Here is a 23,416-nt window from a genome sequence, read left to right on the forward strand (position 1 = left end):
CGCACATAATATAGCGCTCGCCTACGCGACTTCCACCACCCCATACACAGCAGCGCTGGTAGCATTGGACCAGAGGTATGGGCGCATATGGGATTACGTGATCCAGGAGATCCGACACATCGACCGCTTACCCCCAGCAATAGACAATCGAGCACTGGACGACCTGTCCATCAGAGTGCAGTCCCTGGTAGGGATGTTGGGAGCGCAGAGAGAGAAGGGGAGGCATGAACTTTACGCCAACTCAAATGTGGAAAGGATCTTGGAGAAGCTGCCGCCCGCTCGACAGGAGCGTTTTAGGCGGCAGAGAGACCACCGAGACCCGAATGGCCCCGAACCGAACCTCCTCGATCTAGCAGACTTCCTGGCGAGAGAAGTCAGCAGCCTACGGCTAGATACATTCGGACGGAGCACCCCTGGCTCCAGAGAAGGAACCAGACGACTAAATGATGGAAGAAGATCGGTGACTGTGATGCACCAATCGGAGTCAGTACCGAGCAGCAGGAGCCACAGTACCCCCTCCAGAACGAAGAAGTGGAAGATAGTGTGCCCCTACTGTGAGAAAGAACACTGGCTAGCGCAATGTGACTCCTTCCCCAAGCTGAACGCGGAGGAAGCAAGTCAATGGATAAAGTCCAACAAGCGCTGTTTTCGCTGTGCGCGCTCACACATGGCAGCCGAATGCCGCTTAAAGAAAAGGTGCACCAAGTGCGATGGAGCCCATCTGGACATACTTCACGACAGTAACAGACGGCGCCCTTCACCCGCACCATCCAGCAGCAAAGCGAGCGTCATGTACATCGATCCCGCCAGCAGCAGTGGAGCCCGAGTACTCCTAAAAGTAGTGCGTGTGACACTAAGCTACCAGAATAAAGTCCTGGACACTTACGCCGTCCTCGATGACGGGTCAGAGAAGACCCTTCTGCTCGCCTCCGCTGCGGCCCAGCTAGGGCTGCGGGGAAGCGAAACCCAAATGACAATTCGGACAATAAGACGAGATTTGAAGACGATAAAGGGCGAGAATGTCTCATTCTCTATCGCAGCAAGCGGCCAGCCTGAGCGACGGTACCAGATTACAGACGCTTTCACCAGCCAAGAAATAGGACTGTCGCGGTACACATACCCCGTCGCCAAGCTGATGGAGAAATATGCACATCTGCGCAAGTTACCGATCCCGCTCATAGACAATGCTATGCCGACCCTGTTGATAGGCTCCGACCATGCAGACCTCATTGTCCCGATAGACCGGGTTCATACCGGACCCCGAGGCTGTCCTGCAGCAGTCGAGACCCGTTTGGGATGGACTCTCCAAGGCCCGCTCGCCAAATCTCTCAACCGAAGTACAGCCACTAGATGTCTCCACTCCCGAGTCACAGAGGGAGAAACCGCACTCCTGCAACACGTAGAGCGGCTATGGACCTTGGAACAAATGCCCTTTAAGAACGGAAAGAAAGACATTCGCTCTAAAGATGACATTTACGCCATTCACCTCCTCGAGACAGGGACCAAGAGAGTCCCGGTCAACGGCGTGTTGAGATACGCCACGCCACTCCTGCGGCGAGAAGGAATGCCTACTTTCCACGCCAAGACAGACGCCACAGAACGGTACCTGCTGAACACGGAGCGGCGCTTAGCCAAGAACCCCGCCCAAGAGAGTGTATACCGCGCTGAGATTGAGAAGCTCATCACAGCGGGACACGTCACAAAGATGGACATTAAAGAGGCTGACCAGACCACTGAATCGTGGTACGTGCCTCACCACAAGGTCCATCACAACGGTAAAGACCGCATAGTATTTAACTGCAGCTACCAGATCGGATCCCAAAATCTGAATAAAGAGTTACTGCCCGGTCCCACACTCGGCCCCTCCCTATTCGGCGTTCTACTCCGCTTCCGCCAGGAAAAGGTGGCCATCAGCGGGGACATTAAAGGAATGTTCCTGCAGGTGAGATTAGTAGAGGAGGACAAGCCCCTGTTACGGTTCCTATGGAGAGAGAAGCCAGGAGATGAGCACCCAGCCATCTACCAATGGGAAGTCCTCCCCTTCGGAACGACGTGCAGCCCCTGCTGTGCTACATTTGCACTACAGAAACATGTAGCAGAGGACCCAGCAGCGGACGAAGAGGTCCGACACAGCGTAAAGAACAGCTTCTACGTAGACAACTGTCTACAAAGCCTTTCAACCCAGGAAGAAGCCGAGGCTCTCCTGATTAAACTCCGCGCCTCATTGATCAAAGGCGGCTTTGATCTCAGGCAGTGGGCCAGCAGCGATCCGCAAGTACTGCGCAGCCTCTCCTCCGAGGACAAGGCAGCCAGCAGCGAGACCTGGATGGCTACAATCCCGGGAGAAGCCCAGGAGATGACCCTGGGATTGGTGTGGCGATTCAAAACAGATTCGCTTCACTACAGACACAAGCCCCTGACTACGGAGCAGGGAAGGCCGGCGGCGGCGCCGACCACCAGACGGAGTGTGTACACAACACTCGCCCGACAATATGACCCGCTAGGATGTATTCTACCGTACACCACCAGGGCAAAAATGATTGTACGAGCATTGTGGGACAAGGACCAGGGCTGGGACGACCCCATTCCCGCACACCTTGCATCCACCTGGAGAGAGTGGGAGATGGAGCTCCACTCACTCCCAGGCGTTAATATGCGCCGAAGCTACTTCCCACCCACGGTGAGGCCAGAGACATGTAAAATGGACTTACACGTCTTCAGTGACGCCTCAGAGGTCGCATACGGATCAGTAGCCTACTTGCGGGCCCAAGAAGAGGGGGGAGAGATCTACACAGCATTTGTCCTCGCCCGCTCGAGAATAGCCCCACGCAAGCAACAATCAATCCCACGCCTAGAGCTCTGCGCAGCCCTAGCCGGAGCGCACCTAGCCACGCTCATCCAACGTGAGCTCACCATACCGGTGTCTAGAACAATCCTGTGATCAGATTCCACGACAGTACTCGCCTGGATCAAATCGGACTCATGCAAGTACAAAGTCTTCGTGGGAGTCAGAGTCACCGAGATTCAAGACTTAACCGAAGAGTTAACCGGAGAAACAGAGTGGCGCTACGTTGATACAAAACAGAACCCAGCTGACGTCATCACCCGGGGAATGCCCCTAGATGACCTCACCCGTCGCAATGTCTACAGTGACGGCCCAGCATTCCTAAAGCTCCCGGAAGGAGAGTGGCCCACGCCTATCCCGAGGGAAGCCAGTCAGGAGGAGGCTGAGAATAAGAAGCCTGTGTTCTGTGGATTGAGCACTGTTATCTCCGCAGACCCCAACATAGATGATTGCACTACCATAGAGAGTGCACAACAAAGGACATTCCTACTGCACTACCTACCGTCTCTACAGACCCGCCAGAAGTGGGTAAAGGAGAGAGACAATTTGACAGAAGGAACAGTCGTCATGATTATTGATCAATCACTGCCCAGAGCTATGTGGCCGGCCGGCCGCGTAAGCAAAGTGATCACCGGTGCCGACGGCAAGGTCCGAGCAGCTGAAGTGCTTGTCCAGGGTCGCACTTACACCCGTCCCGTGGCGAGGCTCATAGAACTGCCCCGACTCCCAGACACGATCGATGATGACCATGACCCTATAACCCTATGACTTTGTGAAGTTGACTGACCCCTACAGCAAACCCTTATGTGTAAATAGACAACGCGATTAATCTGTCTCTGCTTAACTGATTAGGTCTGGGACCAATCAGGGGGTGGCTGTTGTGAAGGGCCAGATTAAACCGAATATATATATTTATTATATATATATATTTAATTGTATTTGTATATTCTCTAATATTCCCTGATATCCCTTGTATATTCCTTGTACAATATGCATTGAATATCCATTCTAGCCTACTGAACATCCCATAATAGTCTCCATTCTACTATTGGTCGAGACCTTGGTGCCAGGCTGCCATACCCCCCAGACCCAGTTCAAACGTACCGCTCAACATGTACGAACAAGTCCTAGTTCCGCGTAGGAATCTGGCTACCGCACCACTAACGGTACTATTTGTTCATAGTGCGTATATATACTGCGCTACTAAAGTAGGACTTCCTTTTTAGTCCAGTTTCTTACCCTCCAATAGAGTGACAGACGTAAAGCCTCCCCGCGACGCCACGTGTGGGAGTAAGGCCAAGTTCGGCCTACCATCGGTATTGAGACATCGTGTATATTAATATTTGAATAGTCATATTTGGCACTATATCGTCGAGTTGGACGTAGTCTATTAAGCTAATAATAGTCTATTCATATGTAGTGCTTCGTGCGGTGAGAATACTATCGTAGTCAGTACCCCATCGTTTCGGGCAGAGAACTGGCTGCTTATCCAGGGTGGCCGACCCCATGTGAGGCTGCACCCGAGGAGCCCCAGAGCCGACGAGCGAGTGGACCTGTATACCGGATTATTCTACCGACGACAGCCCGCCTTCCCAGGCACGGATTATGCTTTGTGTACAGTGATTATTCCATGGATAAAGACCCCCGACACTGCCGTGTGTTGGAACCCCCCCCCCTGGAGAGGACGCAAGGTGAGGAGGCGCTCTGCAAGACGAGGTCGCTTCACGTCTCTCCTCCGTGGACCGGAGAGAGCCGGCCCACAGAGAGTCCAGCTGCTTTCATCTGTGGTCCAAGGATCGCTGGCGCATTGAACTGCACTACTGTGGGTTCACCCAGGATACCCTTAGCCGGACGAGGCAGCCAGACTCTACCCCCCCCCCCCCCCCCCTCCTACTCCTGTTGTCTTACAAGCGACCGGATTAACCCCCCTAGTGTATCCAGTCTTATAATCATTAAAGTATCATTGCTGTTATTCCTTAACTATTCCAGGTCGTATATTTACCACCTGCGCCATCAGAGATTGGACATTCTCTATTGATATACCGACGAATACTCTTTGCCATAAAAGTGCATACTATTTCAATTCATAAATGTAATTAAGTGATTAAGTGCTTGCTCTACACACCATTGCTGTGTAGGAATAAATACATACTTCGACTTCGTACATTTGTGTTGGATCCGTTTCATCTACGTGAGAGTGTTTATCATAATATATTTATGCCGAGTACTGGGTGGCCGAATATAAAGTACAAAGGTAGTGGTAGTAAGTATCATATCTAGTAATACAGTCAGGGAATTGTACCCCTCAGTTACACACGCGATTAGCTTTAGTTCTTATTTATTTATCCACTGTCATTTGCAGTGTTGGTGTAGTGTTTTTATTTATTTTCGGACATCACAATGACTCTTGAGGCATGACTGTAAATGTAAAACGTAATTCTTTAGCACACAAATAGTCATATTTATTTAAACTATGATTAATTCATTCCAAGGAGACCTGTAGAGTTATTTATTTTATAATTTTGTTTAAGATTATTTTTTTGTCATTTTATTGCTTTATTGGACAGACCCGGCAGAGAGGAAGGATGGGAGAAGATATAGGGGGAGGACATGCGGCAAAGGTCGCCGGGTCCGGGAGTCGAACCCGGGACGGCCGCGTTGCAGCGCAGTTACGTGGTGTGCCACGCTGGCACCCCGAGGCCTGTAGAGTTGACATGAACGAAATCACTATGATTCCTCCCAAATAAAGGCCTTAACACATTCGGGGCCATTTGGATCCGTCTAATCCCACTCTATACGGCCAGCAAATCAAAACAAACTTTCATTGTGCGTGAGGCTGTTTGTAGAGCTAAATCTATACTTTATAGTATTGCTATCTGTCCATTCTCATTGTCAATTGACACTATAAACCGTCCCTTCAATATGCCTTATGCAAATAATTTTTTCATCAATACGTTCCCATTTTATAGCGTCGTGAATATGAACTATATAGCAGAATGTTCTGGGGTATTTCCTGGAAGGCGAGTTACAAGGCGCTAAGCTAATAACGTTAAATCGCATGGCGCTTCGGATAAAAATCAAAATGCATTTGATCGGTATCATGGTCCACCATGACTCATGAAAGGGGGGGGCGGGGGACGTCGTTTCTGATTATTGATTACCAATAACGGCATTAGCCTCAGTAGCAGTGGCGTCGTTAGCCCTGGGCTTCCGGGGCTTTAGCCCTGGGCTTCCGGGGCTTTAGCCCCGGATGTTTTTCTCCTAGCCCCGGATCTAAAAAATAAAAAAAATTAAAATTGTTTACATTTTTTCCTTTTTTCCTTTTTTTTTTTTTTTTTTTTTTTATATATGTCAGCATCCCCATTGTCTGTGCTGAATGTTTGTTAGTGTTTGGTATTTTTTGTTGGTTTTTAGTACTTTTAAACATTTTTAGTAAGTAGTTTTCATTTGATCCTATAATTCTTTCATTCACCGATTTGTGGACTTTTTTTTAGTGTCCTGAAAGGCGCCTTATAAATCAAATGCATTATTATTATTATTATTATTATTATTATTATTATTATTATTATTATTATTATTATTATTATTATTATTATTATTATTATTATTATTATTATTATTATTATTATTATTATTATTATTATTATTATTATTATTATTATCATCATCCAGGAGGGAAAAGACACTTTGGATAGTAGGGACTGCATCTCTGCCTGTCCTGACCAGGAAACACTTTGCAACTGTGATCCCCTCTGGCAATAGTTGGATATTGTAATGTGTGGCGAGGGGTTGCAGCAATTCCACTGAGAGAAACTGGTCTGAGGCTGGATAACATGCCTGTATGCCTCTCATAAGTTGTTATCCAAATGAGAACCTGCTCTCAAGCTCTTGCAGCATTCTGTCGACGACTGGATAGAACAGTCTCTGTCTCAGCTGATCTCCTGAGCTGAGGTCTGAGCTTGTGCCACAAGATGACTCAACTACATACTCGTCCATCCTTTTCTGCTTCCTCCTTTGGCTGGTAGTATGTTCCTCAATCCAAAGGCCATTACATATGGCCTTTGTCCTGTCATACATGTCCACTGCCATCTCTGAGGTGCGATAACCTTTGAGTGTGTCCTGCACTGTGCTTTTAAATAGTACAGATATTGAAGATGTGCACTTTAACGCAGCAGCACCTGGAGCCATCCATACTAGGGATGTCCCGATCACCTTTTTTTGCTCCCGATCCGATCCCGATCATGTGATTTTGAGTATCTACCGATCCCGATCATTCCCGATCCGATCAATAAAAAATAATTTTTTTTTTTTTTTTTTTTTTTTATCTTAATTTCTCACATTACATTCACCCTGAATGTTGACGTTATCCAGGTGAAAAGTTAACTTCATTCAAGCGAGGCATTTGCATTTGCAATCCTTGACATAAATCATTTGATGTATAATTAAATCAAAGGAAATGCGTTTGGGTCTGAGTGTGGCTGGTCTGCCGTTCTACAGCTGGATACTATTAGTTTGTTTTGGCAAAATTCTTCTGCTCTGTGACTGTGAGTCTGTGACAATAAATAAATGAATGGTGATATGCAATTTAAAACCAAAACTAAGGCCTCAGTATGAGTTTACCTACCTCCCAGCACAATGTGCTCCAGCCTGTTGCTTCATGAGATGGCAATAACATACATAGAGCAATGGCGCCATCGTCTGTAAAAACCAGGTGACTGCACGTCAGCTAAAGAAAATGCAATCAATGTTTTTGTTATTTTTTTATTTAACAGTATCCAACAGGATTCACTTATTGCAGCACAAACAAAATAAATATAAAGCGTATAGTTATATATCAGTGGTGCACCACAAAATAAAATAACCATGTAAAACAAATAGTGCAGAATTAAGAATAGTGCAGCAATAACAAATGTACTGGTCTGGTAGTGCAAGTAACAGAGGTAGCTTGACTTTACATTCAGTCATACTCAATGACTCATAAATAATAAAATAAAATATAAAAATTGTCTTAGTGCAGAATAATTCTAGTCTAGACTATGAACTAGTCTAGTTTTAAAATTAAATTAACAGCAGCAGCTCAATGAAACGTGACAAACAACATGTATATATTCAAATATAAATTGTAAACAATGGGATATAAAATTGCAACACACTTTTAAATTAACCCTTGAAATTTGAATGTACTCTAGACTATGACCTAGTCTAGTTTAAGCAGCAGCTCAATGCAATGTGAAAAACAACGTATTTCACAATTCAAATATAAAATGTAAACATGAGATTTTTTTTAAGGGAAGCCTAACCCCTTGAAATTTGAATGTACTCTAGACTATGACCTAGTCTAGTTTAAGCAGCAGCTCAATGCAATGTGAAAAACAACATGTATATATTCAAATATAAATTGTAAACAATGGGATATAAAATTGCAACACACTTTTAAATTTTTTTAAGGGAAGCCTAACCCCTTGAAATGTGAATGTACTCTAGACTATGACCTAGTCTAGTTTAAGCAGCAGCTCAATGCAATGTGAAAAACAACGTATTTCACAATTCAAATATAAAATGTAAACATGAGATTTTTTTTAAGGGAAGCCTAACCCCTTGAAATTTGAATGTACTCTAGACTATGACCTAGTCTAGTTTAAGCAGCAGCTCAATGCAATGTGAAAAACAACATGTATATATTCAAATATAAATTGTAAACAATGGGATATAAAATTGCAACACACTTTTAAATTTTTTTAAGGGAAGCCTAACCCCTTGAAATGTGAATGTACTCTAGACTATGACCTAGTCTAGTTTAAGCAGCAGCTCAATGCAATGTGAAAAACTACGTATTTCACAATTCAAATATAAAATGTAAACATGGGATATAAAATATTAATTTAAACATGGGATATAAAATTGCAACCAACACGCTTTTTTTTTCTTTTTTTCTGCACTCTATTCTTACTCACTGTCTGGCATCACAATTAAGTGGAGATTTTTTTTTAAGAAAACCAGCATCTCTACCCTCTCAGCTGAGAGCCGATTCCTTTTCTCATCCAGGACGTTGGACACTGCACTAAAGAGTCTCTCACTGTCCACAGAGGTGCAGGGGGCACCGAGAAACTTGGTTGCAACAGCAGCCAGTGAGGGGAAACGTGAGACATTATCTTTCCAGTAGTGCAGAGGATTGCTTTTCCTAGGGTGGGTTTGCTCTGAGAGATAGGTCTGTACCTGGACTTCAGCTGATGTACTGCTCACAGACCGGGCCTCGAGCGGATTCTCTCCCAAAATCTCATCCATGACTCTGCCCAGGCAGCTGCTTGTGCTTGCTTCTTCTTCTAGACGTGGTGTCTTGCTTCTAGGCTCTGCGCTGGCGTCTGCGGCCTCTGGCTCTCTGGCAGCCCTCTCGTCCTCCATCTTCACCACCTCCTGGATGAGCTTCTCCTTGGCAAGCCTCAGGTTGTCTGACTTTGTGAAGAATCTGAAAGTAGATAAATGTATCAATTACCCACAAGTTCACAACTAAGTCAGTCAAACATATGGCAAGACAACACACAGCATTTTATTTAGATAAGATTATTTAGCATAAATTTTTTTTTTAGATTATTCTTGCCTGTCTTTGTATCTTGGATCCAATATAGTGGCGATGGTGTATAGTGGCTCCACCTCTATCTCAGCAAAGCGGGTCTCCACTGCAGCTAGGAGCGTGCTCTTCATGGTTTTGACCCCCTGGTCAGTGGTCATCTCTCGAGAGAGTACACGTCTGAGGGCTGTTTGGATGAATGAAATGGATGAATGGTTTATTATTTAGAATATAAAATACATTTATTTTATAGTAAAATTAAATTATTAAAATATAGCAAATTATTAATTAATTTAATTATATAATAATAACCTGTTATTGCAGGGATTACATCAGCTGCAGATGCAGTGGGGTTGCTCACATCCCTTGTGAGTTCCTCAAATGGAACCAACACCTCAGCTGTCTTCTCCATCAGGGTCCACTGGCTGGCTATCAGGGTGGTTGGGAGGGTGTAGTCGGCTGCATAGACACAGAGAGCCCGCTTCTGCTCCAAGATGCTCTGCAACATGTAGAGGCTGCTGTTCCACCTCACAGCAACGTCCTGCTGTAGACGCTTGATGTCCATCTTCAGGTCGTTCTGGATATCTTCCAGACGCGAATAGGCCAACGGCGAATGTTTGAAATGGCCAATGATTTTCCTTGCGGTGGCCAGTGTGTCTGTGACGCTGCGCTGAGACAGTAGACCCTCATGCACGGCAAGTTGGAGCGTGTGCGCGAGACAGCCCACACTCGTTACTTCCATGTCATCCATGGCCTTCTTCATGTTTCGCGCGTTGTCCCGCAAAATAACATGGACCCGTGACTTCTCAATTCCCCAACTGTTAAGCATGCCCAGGAGCGCCTCTCTAACACGATCTGCCGTGTGAGATCCTCGGAAGTTCTGCGTATGCAATGTAGCATGATGCAACTCAAACTCGGAGTCAATCCACTGAACGGTGAAACTAATGAGTGACATTGGACTCACTGAAGAACTCCATATGTCTGTGGTAAATGATAAAGCAGGCACACCTCTTAACATGGCTTGCAGGTGGTCACGGAGCTTGGTGTGAAGCGCAGGCAGAGCTTTGTCTGTGAAGTAGTGCCGAGAAGGCAGCTGATAACGTGGCTCCAAGTGCTCTATGAGACGGCGAAACCCCACGTTCTCCATCACAGATAACGGCTGGTCATCCAACGCGATGAATTCAGCTATCTTGGCTGTTATTTTCTTCGCCCTGTCACCCTGCTCTGGCAGTTTATCTTTCCGTTTAAAAGTCTCTGAAAGTGTCGGTTGTACAACGTGTCGGAGTGTAGTTGCAGCGATGTACTCGCCATGTTGTTGTTTGTGGCTTTTTTTCAGGTGACGAATTAGATTCGTGGTGTTGAACGCGGCTCTGTTTTTTCCTCCTTGCAAACATTGCAAGTTGCAAATGGATTGGCTTGACTTTGTACTTTAAAGTGCTTCCAAACCTCTGACATTTTTCTACTCCGTGGATAACGTGTTTCGGGAGCGACGTGTTGTTGTTGTGAGCGTGTAGGTATCTTGAGGGATTCGGCATACGTCACTCTTGCAACGGTGTAAATTAAAGGGAAGGTTTGTTGTGGACATTTCTTCTGCTGTGTGTGACAATAAATAAATGAATGATGATATATTATGTAATTTAAAACCTAAACTAAGGCCTCAGTATGAGTTTAAGACGTGAACATGGTCATGTTTGTTGAATAATAATAATAAAAAAAAAAAAAAAATTATAATACCCCCTTTTTTTTTTGACGGCCGATTTTTTTATTTTTCCCCTCCGATCCCCGATCCTCTGAAAAGCACGTGATCGGCGCCGATCCCGATCACGTGATCGGATCGGGACATCCCTAATCCATACCCATGTCCAGTGTCCTATAATAAGCTTTAATCGAACCTCGGATTATCCGGTTGGTTTGGGGTGGTGTGAAAGCTCATTCACTCTTGCAAGTGAACCCTGCTGCGGTTCATTTGAGATGTGAATGCAAAGCGGACCAAAGGCAGGAAAAGACCCAAAAATCGAATCTTTTTTTTATGAGAAGACTGAAACATATGTATATAATGAAACACACAATAGTTTTTTTTCGATTGCCTAAGCATGATTTTGAAAACGGGGCCCGGTGTTTCAAAACACACAATTAGCACAACCACACACACAATTATCAGAACACCTCAGATCCTTTGCTAAATTAAACACTTGTCAAAACCATACACTAATTTTGTTACCATATGAAACACATGTTTCATATGACTTAATTCTGTTTGAACCAGTTACACACACTGCTGTGCTTAACCTAAAACACATTTAGCAATTCTACTTCTCAGTGATTAGAGTACTGTAAGTGAAGTACGCAGAGAATGTGCAAATATACAATAAACACTACACAAGACCAATGCTGTAGACTGATGAAAATATAATTTATGTATCTACATATACCCAAATCAATGATGCAGACTGATGAAAAAAATAACATTTTCTCTCCATATACCCAAATCAATGATGCAGACTGATGAAAATATAAATGTTCTCTCCATATAACCAAATCAGTCAACATTTCAACATGGAGAATCACAACAATACATGTCCCAGTTTTCATGCTACTATGTGCATAACACTGTAAGCTCAGCAAATATCAGACAAACATAAAATACTGTATCCAGTACAGGTTAAAATTACAGTAACACAATTTCTTTTTGAAAAAATTTAAACAGAAAATACTAGACATTATCTCTTTGCCTAGCTGGATCTGGCAAAGATAATTTTTTGTTGTGATTCTCCATGTTGACATGTTGACTGATTTGGGAAAATGGGAGAAAATGTATATTTTCATCAGTCTGCATCATTGGTTGTCTTGTGTAGTGTTTGGTTTTTGATTGATTGATTGATTGAAAACTTTATTAACAGATTGCAGAATGGGTACAATACAGTACAGCTCAATACACACAATTGTTAAGGGGATGCAGACCAGAGAAAGACTTTCGTCTTGTTTACATCAGGGTCCCCCATTTTCAATTCATCAGGACATATATGACATACATGACATACAGATAGTCAGTACTGCTACATCTATACATTTATGACATACCAGATTTGCAAATACAGTACTGTTTGTGATACAGAAGGAGTCAGGAAAAGGGGGTATATACATTTGACGTAGAAACTGTACATTGGAGGAGGTTGGGTGGGGGGGGGGTTGGGTACACTGGGATATTGACAACCATACTGGGTAATCTACATTGGAGGTGGTTGGGGGGGGGGGGGGGGCACACTGTATATACAAGCAAAACTGTACATTGAGGGGGGGGGGGGGAGACACTGTACAAACAAACAAAATTGTACATTGGACTATTGACAAAACCATACTAGGTAAATGACTGTACATTGGAGGGGGTTGGGTTAGGATATTTACAGGGGTGAATGTATTGTATATTTTCACGTTCTCTGTGTACAGTACTTCACTCTCCTTCCATTTTGGTTGAAGACAGGTGAACTCACCTGCTGCATTTTTATAGTGCTTAAACCTGATTGTGTATCTACAATTAAGCAATGGTGTGTTTGTGCATCTGATGGCTGTGTTTAACCAATTGGCTCATATGTGTGGTAATTTGACATTCTGTGTCTAATGTAATGCAAGTGTGTTTAGTGTTTTGCAAATCACTGTGTGTATTGTTTTGCAAAAAGTGAGGCTGACATTGTAGGGGTGCAAATCTGGGCCTATATTTTGCTCCTTGAGTGTAAGGTTTTGATAATTGTGTAATACTTTTGATTTGAGTGTTTATGCATTTGAAGAAAACTGTAAAGACTAGAGATGAACTGTTTATTTATTTTGTACATAGGCTGTGCATATGTTTGTTTGTTTGTTTGTTTATTTGCTTATGTGTATGATTCTTAACTGTGTTTTTATTTTGTTATTGGTGTATATGTGTATGTATGTACAGTATATGTATATATATATATATATATATATATGTATATTTGTACTCCTGTTGGGGCTTCTTGGACCAGATCAATGTTTTATCTGGCTAAATAAATAAATAAATAAGAAACTGATGATTTGTTCCTGTTAACTTTGAATTTTCTATGGGGACTGCCCAGATCCCTCTCATAGACCTGGACCTCACTTTGAGAACCTCTAATGATTCTAGTTATTCAGTATTCATCTCTAATTACTATAAAATTGCGTATTTCTGTTTAAAAAAAGAAAAAAAAAAGAAAAGGGTAGACCCCCCCTCCACCCCCCCGGGCTGAAGCCCCCAATGTTTTCTAACCCTAAAAACGCCCCTGCTCAGTAGCCTAATTCGCTGACCGGGTGGATGGCTATGATAACAAGGCCCGATTGCGCCTATAATTGACGTCAAATAGCTCTTACCTGTGACCGGGTTGGACTGCAAAAAGGATTTCCCAGTTATTGATTGCCATCTGGTAGATCCATATGTCCATTGGCTGATGATATATTCCTTTACTGCATACTGAATTCGGCGTCGCAAAAGGTATTCCATGCTACATGCTACACTCATAGATTCAGCCTAGCAGGAAAGTCCATTCAAAGTCAAAAAAAAATAAAACACCGTTCTGCGACAGGGAACACTGCATTATCGAGACATCGCCCCTACGAGGATCTGGCCGGTAATGCACTTTTCCGAATTCCAAGAGTAGGGTAAATCTGCAGTGCCGCAGGGTGACATTGAGTGGGATATTACAATGGAATACAAGCCAAAACAACCTTGCCACGGACATGTCCGTGGTTGGCCGTCAACCGTTGGATCCGAAACACGGACATGTCCGTGGTTGGCCGGGAATGTGTTAAGAACACGGCGCACACCAGTCTGTCGACTTACGACTGCTCTTCAGCGCTCCTAAATCCTGCTCTTAGTTAGGACCGAATCCAGGAGAAGGGACCGTTGGTGAATCCCAAAATAGGCCCGAAAATGTCTTAAGTGGCGCTAAGACAAAAATGTGTCTGATCTTTTGTCTTAAGTCTGTTGGTGAATGAGACCCATTGATATGTATGACAGATTCTTAGATACAGATGTCTCCCCGTTCAAAGAGATGGGGCTCAGGTCTTGTTGCCCAGACACTCCGGTAACGGTGTGGTCTCTGTTCTGTTCCAGACAAGTTCAAAACCTACGTGACTCTGAAGGTCCAGAATGTCAAGAGCACCACCATCACTGTCAGAGGAGAACAGCCCTGCTGGGAACAGGACTTCATGTTGTAAGTACACACACACGCACGCACGCACACACACACACACACCCTACATCAACTCGAGGGACACCAACAAACTGAACAAGCTGGCGAGGAAGGCTAGCTCTGTGGTGGGAGTCGAGCTGGTCAGACTAGAGGTGGTGGCAGAGAGGGGGATGAGAAGGAAGCTGGCTGCTATCCTGGAGAATCCCTCCCACCCCCTCTACGACGAGATAGTCAAGATGAGAAGCACGTTCATTCACAGACTCATACCCCCCCCGACACTCAACTAACCGCCTCGGCCAGTCCTTCATACCAGCGGCCATCAGGCTCCACAACAGTGGGCTGCCAGACATCCAACTACAACTACTAGGAACCTAAAAAGGACAATAACACTACCTTATGCATACTGCACCTTATGTGAATACTGTATATTTCAGTTAGTTAGTTAGTTAATTATATTTAGTTGTTATATTGTTTACACTGTTTGTTTTTACTACCTGTACCCCCCTCCCCCATGCTGCTATGATGCCTGAATTTCCCCAAGGGGATCAATAAAGGAATATCTTATCTTATCACGCACGCACACACCTCTTCCGACTCCTATCCAAAGCAATTTTGGACGTGTGTCTCCATGAATGACTACATGAAGTTGAGTAGGATCCAAAATTTTAACATGATATGATACATTTATTTATATTGCGCCCCTCAACCAATAGTTACATCGGCCCGGGGCGCAGCCTGGGAAAGAAGAAAAGAAACAGAAAGACAGGAACAATACGAAAACAGAAATAAATACATGCAGTCCAACCAAGCAGACAGACCTAATACACCAGTCATACTACAATACAAAAACTAGCTCATGGATTCTTTTTCATGGCGAAAAGGTGGGTTTTGAGCATGGCCTTAAAAGTCTGTAGAGTGCTTGCAGATCTTAAGTTTAGTGGGAGCTTGTTCCAGAGGGTCGGTTCTGCGACTGCGAATGCCCGGTTCCCCTTCATCACCAGTCTTGTGTGTGGGATTTTAAGGCAGTTTACACTGTCTGAAACAAGATGGACAGACGGAAGCATTGTTTATTAATCCCCTTAGGGAAATTGGAAATCTCAGCACAACACATGAAGTTAATATTGCGTAGACTCAGTCTGATGAGCCTTTAAATTCACACCTGGCCTCTCATAGCGTGGCTACATGTGGCTAAACCGCCTGCTCAACGCTTTGATTCTCTCCTCTCATCTCTCCTCTCATCTCATCTTCTCTTTTGTTTGTGCTTGTGTCCTGAACCACTACAAACCGCATTATGCTAATGATGTTGTCACATGGTTCCTTTGAAATTCAACATGCTACGTATTGCTGTTATCACACAGACAAGAGGCTTTTCAATAAAATAATGCTGTGATTCATTGTAACAACATTATACAACGTTGCATAATAACAGCAAGATGACGACTAGAGAACACAAAATGACAACTAGAGCACACAAGATAACTAGAGAACACAACAAGATGACAACTAGAGAACACAACAAGATGACAACTAGAGAACACAACAAGATGACAACTAGAGAACACAACAAGATAACAACTAGAGAACACAACAAGATGACAACTAGAACACAACAAGATAACTAGAGAACACAACAAGATAACTAGAGAACACAACAAGATAACAACTAGAGAACACAACAAGATAACAACTAGAGAACACAACAAGATGACAACTAGAGAACACAACAAGATAACTAGAGAACACAACAAGATAACAACTAGAGAACACAACAATATAACAACTAGAGAACACAACAAGATAACAACTAGAGAACACAACAAGATAACTAGAGAACACAACAAGATAACAACTAGAGAACACAACAATATAACTAGAGAACACAACAAGATAACAACTAGAGAACACAACAAGATAACAACTAGAACACAACAAGATAACAACTAGAGAACACAACAAGATAACAACTAGAACACAACAAGATAACAACTAGAGAACACAACAAGATAACAACTAGAACACAACAAGATAACAACTAGAGAACACAACAAGATAACAACTAGAGAACACAACAAGATAACAACTAGAACACAACAAGATAACAACTAGAGAACACAACAAGATGATAACTAGAGAACACAACAAGATAACAACTAGAGAACACAACAAGATAACAACTAGAGAACACAACAATATGATAACTAGAGAACACAACAAGATGATAACTAGAGAACACAACAAGATAACAACTAGAGAACACAACACGATGACAACTAGAGAACACAACAAGATAACTAGAGAACACAACAAGATGACAACTAGAGAACACAACAAGATAACTAGAGAACACAACATGATAACAACTAGAGAACACAACACGATGACAACTAGAGAACACAACAAGATAACTAGAGAACACAACAAGATGACAACTAGAGAACACAACAGGATAACTAGAGAACACAACAAGATAACAACTAGAGAACACAACAAGATAACAACTAGAGACACAACAAGATAACAACTAGAGACACAACAAGATGACAACTAGAGAACACAACAAGATAACTAGAGAACACAACAAGATAACAACTAGAGAACACAACACGATGACAACTAGAGAACACAACAAGATAACTAGAGAACACAACAAGATGACAACTAGAGAACACAACAAGATAACTAGAGAACACAACAAGATAACAACTAGAGAACACAACAAGATAACAACTAGAGACACAACAAGATAACAACTAGAGAACACAACAAGATAACAACTAGAGAACACAACAAGATAATAACTAGAGAACACAACAAGATAACAACTAGAGAACACAACAAGATCACTAGAGAACACAACAAGATAACTAGAGAACACAACAAGATAACAACTAGAGAACACAACAAGATAACAACTAGAGAACACAACAAGATAATAACTAGAGAACACAACAAGATAACAACTAGAGAACACAACAAGATCACTAGAGAACACAACAAGATAACTAGAGAACACAACAAGATAACAACTAGAGAACACAACAAGATAACTAGAGAACACAACAAGATAACAACTAGAGAACACAACAAGATAACAACTAGAGAACACAACAAGATAACAACTAGAGAACACAACAAGATAACAACTAGAGAACACAACAAGATAACAACTAGAGAACACAACAAGATAACAACTAGAGAACACAACAAGATAACAACTAGAGAACACAACAAGATAACTAGAGAACACAACAAGATAACAACTAGAGAACACAACAAGATAACAACTAGAACACAACAAGATAACAACTAGAGAACACAACAAGATAACAACTAGAGAACACAACAAGATAACAACTAGAACACAACAAGATAACAACTAGAGACACAACAAGATAACAACTAGAGAACACAACAAGATATCAACTAGAGAACACAACAAGATAACAACTAGAACACAACAAGATAACAACTAGAGAACACAACAAGATAACAACTAGAGACACAACAAGATAACTAGAACACAACAAGATAACAACTAGAGAACACAACAAGATAACAACTAGAGACACAACAAGATAACAACTAGAGACACAACGAGATGATAACTAGAGAACACAACAAGATAACAACTAGAGAACACAACAAGATAACAACTAGAACACAACAAGATAACAACTAGAGAACACAACAAGATAACAACTAGAGAACACAACAAGATAACAACTAGAGAACACAACAAGATAACAACTAGAGAACACAACAAGATAACAACTAGAGACACAACGAGATGATAACTAGAGAACACAACAAGATAACAACTAGAGAACACAACAAGATAACAACTAGAACACAACAAGATAACAACTAGAGAACACAACAAGATAACAACTAGAGAACACAACAAGATAACAACTAGAGAACACAACAAGATAACAACTAGAGAACACAACAAGATAACAACTAGAGAACACAACAAGATAACAACTAGAGAACACAACAAGATAACAACTAGAGAACACAACAAGATGCCAACTAGAACACAACAAGATAACAACTAGAGAACACAACAAGATAACAACTAGAACACAACAAGATAACAACTAGAACACAACAAGATAACAACTAGAGAACACAACAAGATAACACCTAGAGAACACAACAAGATAACAACTAGAACACAACAAGATAACAACTAGAGAACACAACAAGATGACAACTAGAGAACACAACAAGATAACAACTAGAGAACACAACAAGATAACAACTAGAGAACACAACAAGATAACAACTAGAACACAACAAGATAACAACTAGAGAACACAACAAGATAACAACTAGAGAACACAACAAGATAACAACTAGAACACAACAAGATAACAACTAGAACACAACAAGATAATAACTAGAGAACACAACAAGATAACAACTAGAGACACAACAAGATGATAACTAGAGAACACAACAAGATAACAACTAGAGACACAACAAGATGATAACTAGAGAACACAACAAGATAACAACTAGAACACAACAAGATAACAACTAGAGAACACAACAAGATAACAACTAGAACACAACAAGATAACAACTAGAGACACAACAAGATATCAACTAGAGAACACAACAAGATAACAACTAGAACACAACAAGATATCAACTAGAGAACACAACAAGATAACTAGAGAACACAACAAGATAACTAGAGAACACAACAAGATAACAACTAGAGAACACAACAAGATAACAACTAGAGAACACAACAAGATAACAACTAGAGAACACAACAAGATAACAACTAGAGAACACAACAAGATAACTAGAGAACACAACAAGATAACAACTAGAGAACACAACAAGATAACTAGAGAACACAACAAGATAACAACTAGAGAACACAACAAGATAACAACTAGACACAACAAGATAACAACTAGAGAACACAACAAGATGATAACTAGAGAACACAACAAGATGATAACTAGAGAACACAACAAGATAACAACTAGACACAACAAGATAACAACTAGAGAACACAACAAGATGATAACTAGAGAACACAACAAGATAACAACTAGACACAACAAGATAACAACTAGAGAACACAACAAGATGATAACTAGAGAACACAACAAGATAACAACTAGACACAACAAGATAACAACTAGAGACACAACAAGATGATAACTAGAGACACAACAAGATAACAACTAGAGACACAACAAGATAACAACTAGAACACAACAATATAACAACTAGAGAACACAACAAGATGACAACTAGAGAACACAACAAGATGACAACTAGAGAACACAACAAGATAACAACTAGAGAACACAACAAGATAACAACTAGAGAACACAACAAGATAACTAGAGAACACAACAAGATGATAACTAGAGAACACAACAAGATAACAACTAGAGAACACAACAAGATAACAACTAGAACACAACAAGATAACAACTAGAACACAACAAGATAACAACTAGAGACACAACAAGATAACTAGAGAACACAACTAGAGAACACAACAAGATAACAACTAGAGAACACAACAAGATAACTAGAGAACACAACTAGAGAACACAACAAGATAACAACTAGAGAACACAACAAGATAACTAGAGAACACAACAAGATGACAACTAGAGAACACAACAAGATAACAACTAGAGAACACAACAAGATAACAACTAGAGAACACAACAAGATAACAACTAGAGACACAACAAGATGATAACTAGAGAACACAACAAGATAACAACTAGAGAACACAACAAGATAACAACTAGAGAACACAACAAGATAACAACTAGAGAACACAACAAGATAACAACTAGAGAACACAACAAGATAACAACTAGAGACACAACGAGATGATAACTAGAGAACACAACAAGATAACAACTAGAGAACACAACAAGATAACAACTAGAGAACACAACAAGATAACAACTAGAGAACACAACAAGATAACAACTAGAGAACACAACAAGATAACAACTAGAGAACACAACAAGATGATAACTAGAGAACACAACAAGATAACAACTAGAGACACAACGAGATGATAACTAGAGAACACAACAAGATAACAACTAGAGAACACAACAAGATAACAACTAGAGAACACAACAAGATAACAACTAGAGAACACAACAATATAACAACTAGAGACACAACGAGATGATAACTAGAGAACACAACAAGATAACAACTAGAGAACACAACAAGATAACAACTAGAGAACACAACAAGATAACAACTAGAGAACACAACAAGATAACAACTAGAGAACACAACAAGATAACAACTAGAGAACACAACAAGATAACAACTAGAGAACACAACAAGATAACAACTAGAACACAACAAGATAACAACTAGAGAACACAACAAGATAACAACTAGAACACAACAAGATAACAACTAGAGAACACAACAAGATAACAACTAGAGAACACAACAAGATAACAACTAGAACACAACAAGATAACAACTAGAGACACAACAAGATAACAACTAGAGAACACAACAAGATAACAACTAGAGAACACAACAAGATAACAACTAGAGGACACAACAAGATAACAACTAGACACAACAAGATAACAACTAGAGAACACAACAAGATAACAACTAGAACACAACAAGATAACTAGAGAACACAACAAGATAACAACTAGAACACAACAAGATAACAACTAGAGAACACAACAAGATAACAACTAGAGAACACAACAAGATAACAACTAGAACACAACAAGATAACAACTAGAGAACACAACAAGATAACAACTAGAGAACACAACTAGATAACAACTAGAGAACACAACAAGATAACAACTAGAGAACACAACAAGATAACAACTAGAGAACACAACAAGATGACAACTAGAGAACACAACAAGATAACAACTAGAGAACACAACAAGATAACAACAAGAGAACACAACAAGATGATAACTAGAGAACACAACAAGATAACAACTAGAGAACACAACAAGATAACAACTAGAGAACACAACAAGATGATAACTAGAGAACACAACAAGATGACAACTAGAGAACACAACAAGATAACAACTAGAGAACACAACAAGATAACTAGAACACAACAAGATAACTAGAGAACACAACAAGATAACAACTAGAGAACACAACAAGATAACTAGAGAACACAACAAGATAACAACTAGAGAACACAACAAGATAACAACTAGAGAACACAACAAGATAACTAGAGAACACAACAAGATAACAACTAGAGAACACAACAAGATAACAACTAGAGAACACAACAAGATAACTAGAGAACACAACAAGATAACAACTAGAGAACACAACAAGATAACAACTAGAGAACACAACAAGATAACAACTAGAGAACACAACAAGATAACAACTAGAGAACACAACTAGATAACAACTAGAGAACACAACTAGATAACAACTAGAGAACACAACAAGATAACAACTAGAGAACACAACAAGATAACAACTAGAGAACACAACAAGATAACAACTAGAGACACAACAAGATAACAACTAGAACACAACAAGATAACAACTAGAGAACACAACAAGATAACAACTAGAGAACACAACAAGATAACTAGAGAACACAACAAGATAACAACTAGAGAACACAACAAGATAACTAGAGAACACAACAAGATAACAACTAGAGAACACAACAAGATAACAACTAGAGAACACAACAAGATAACAACTAGAGAACACAACAAGATAACAACTAGAGAACACAACAAGATAACAACTAGAGAACACAACCAGATGACAACTAGAGAACACAACAAGATAACTAGAGAACACAACAAGATAACAACTAGAGAACACAACAAGATAACTAGAGAACACAACAAGATAACAACTAGAGAACACAACAAGATAACAACTAGAGAACACAACAAGATAACTAGAGAACACAACAAGATAACTAGAGAACACAACAAGATAACAACTAAACAAGATAACAACTAGAGAACACAACAAGATAACAACTAGAGAACACAACAAGATAACAACTAGACACAACAAGATAACAACTAGAGAACACAACAAGATAACAACTAGAACACAACAACATAACTAGAGAACACAACAAGATAACAACTAGAGACACAACAAGATAACAACTATAGAACACAACAAGATAACAACTAGAGAACAACTAGAGAACACAACAAGATAACAACTAGAGAACAACTAGAGAACACAACAAGATAACAACTAGAGAACACAACAAGATAACAACTAGAGAACACAACAAGATAACAACTAGAGACACAACAAGATAACAACTAGAACACAACAAGATAACAACTAGAGAACACAACAAGATAACAACTAGAGAACACAACAAGATAACTAGAGAACACAACAAGATAACAACTAGAGAACACAACAAGATAACTAGAGAACACAACAAGATAACAACTAGAGAACACAACAAGATAACAACTAGAGAACACAACAAGATAACAACTAGAGAACACAACAAGATAACAACTAGAGAACACAACAAGATAACAACTAGAGAACACAACCAGATGACAACTAGAGAACACAACAAGATAACTAGAGAACACAACAAGATAACAACTAGAGAACACAACAAGATAACTAGAGAACACAACAAGATAACAACTAGAGAACACAACAAGATAACAACTAGAGAACACAACAAGATAACTAGAGAACACAACAAGATAACTAGAGAACACAACAAGATAACAACTAAACAAGATAACAACTAGAGAACACAACAAGATAACAACTAGAGAACACAACAAG

General features: G+C 40.9%; 1 protein-coding gene across 1 annotated transcript in view; it reads left to right on the top strand.

Annotated features, from left to right (window-relative positions):
• The window catches only part of unc13bb (unc-13 homolog Bb (C. elegans)), a gene marked incomplete at both ends in the record, with an annotated part of 291,089 nt that overhangs the window by 83,694 nt on the left and 183,979 nt on the right, over positions 1-23,416 (top strand). Inside the window, 1 exon segment of the mRNA XM_084325041.1 lies at positions 14,521-14,620. Coding sequence (XP_084181167.1) covers positions 14,521-14,620 — 100 coding nt within the window.

Source organism: Notolepis coatsorum (genome assembly GCF_963971535.1).
Source record: "Notolepis coatsorum genome assembly, chromosome: 11".
Lineage (NCBI taxonomy): Eukaryota > Metazoa > Chordata > Actinopteri > Aulopiformes > Paralepididae > Notolepis > Notolepis coatsorum.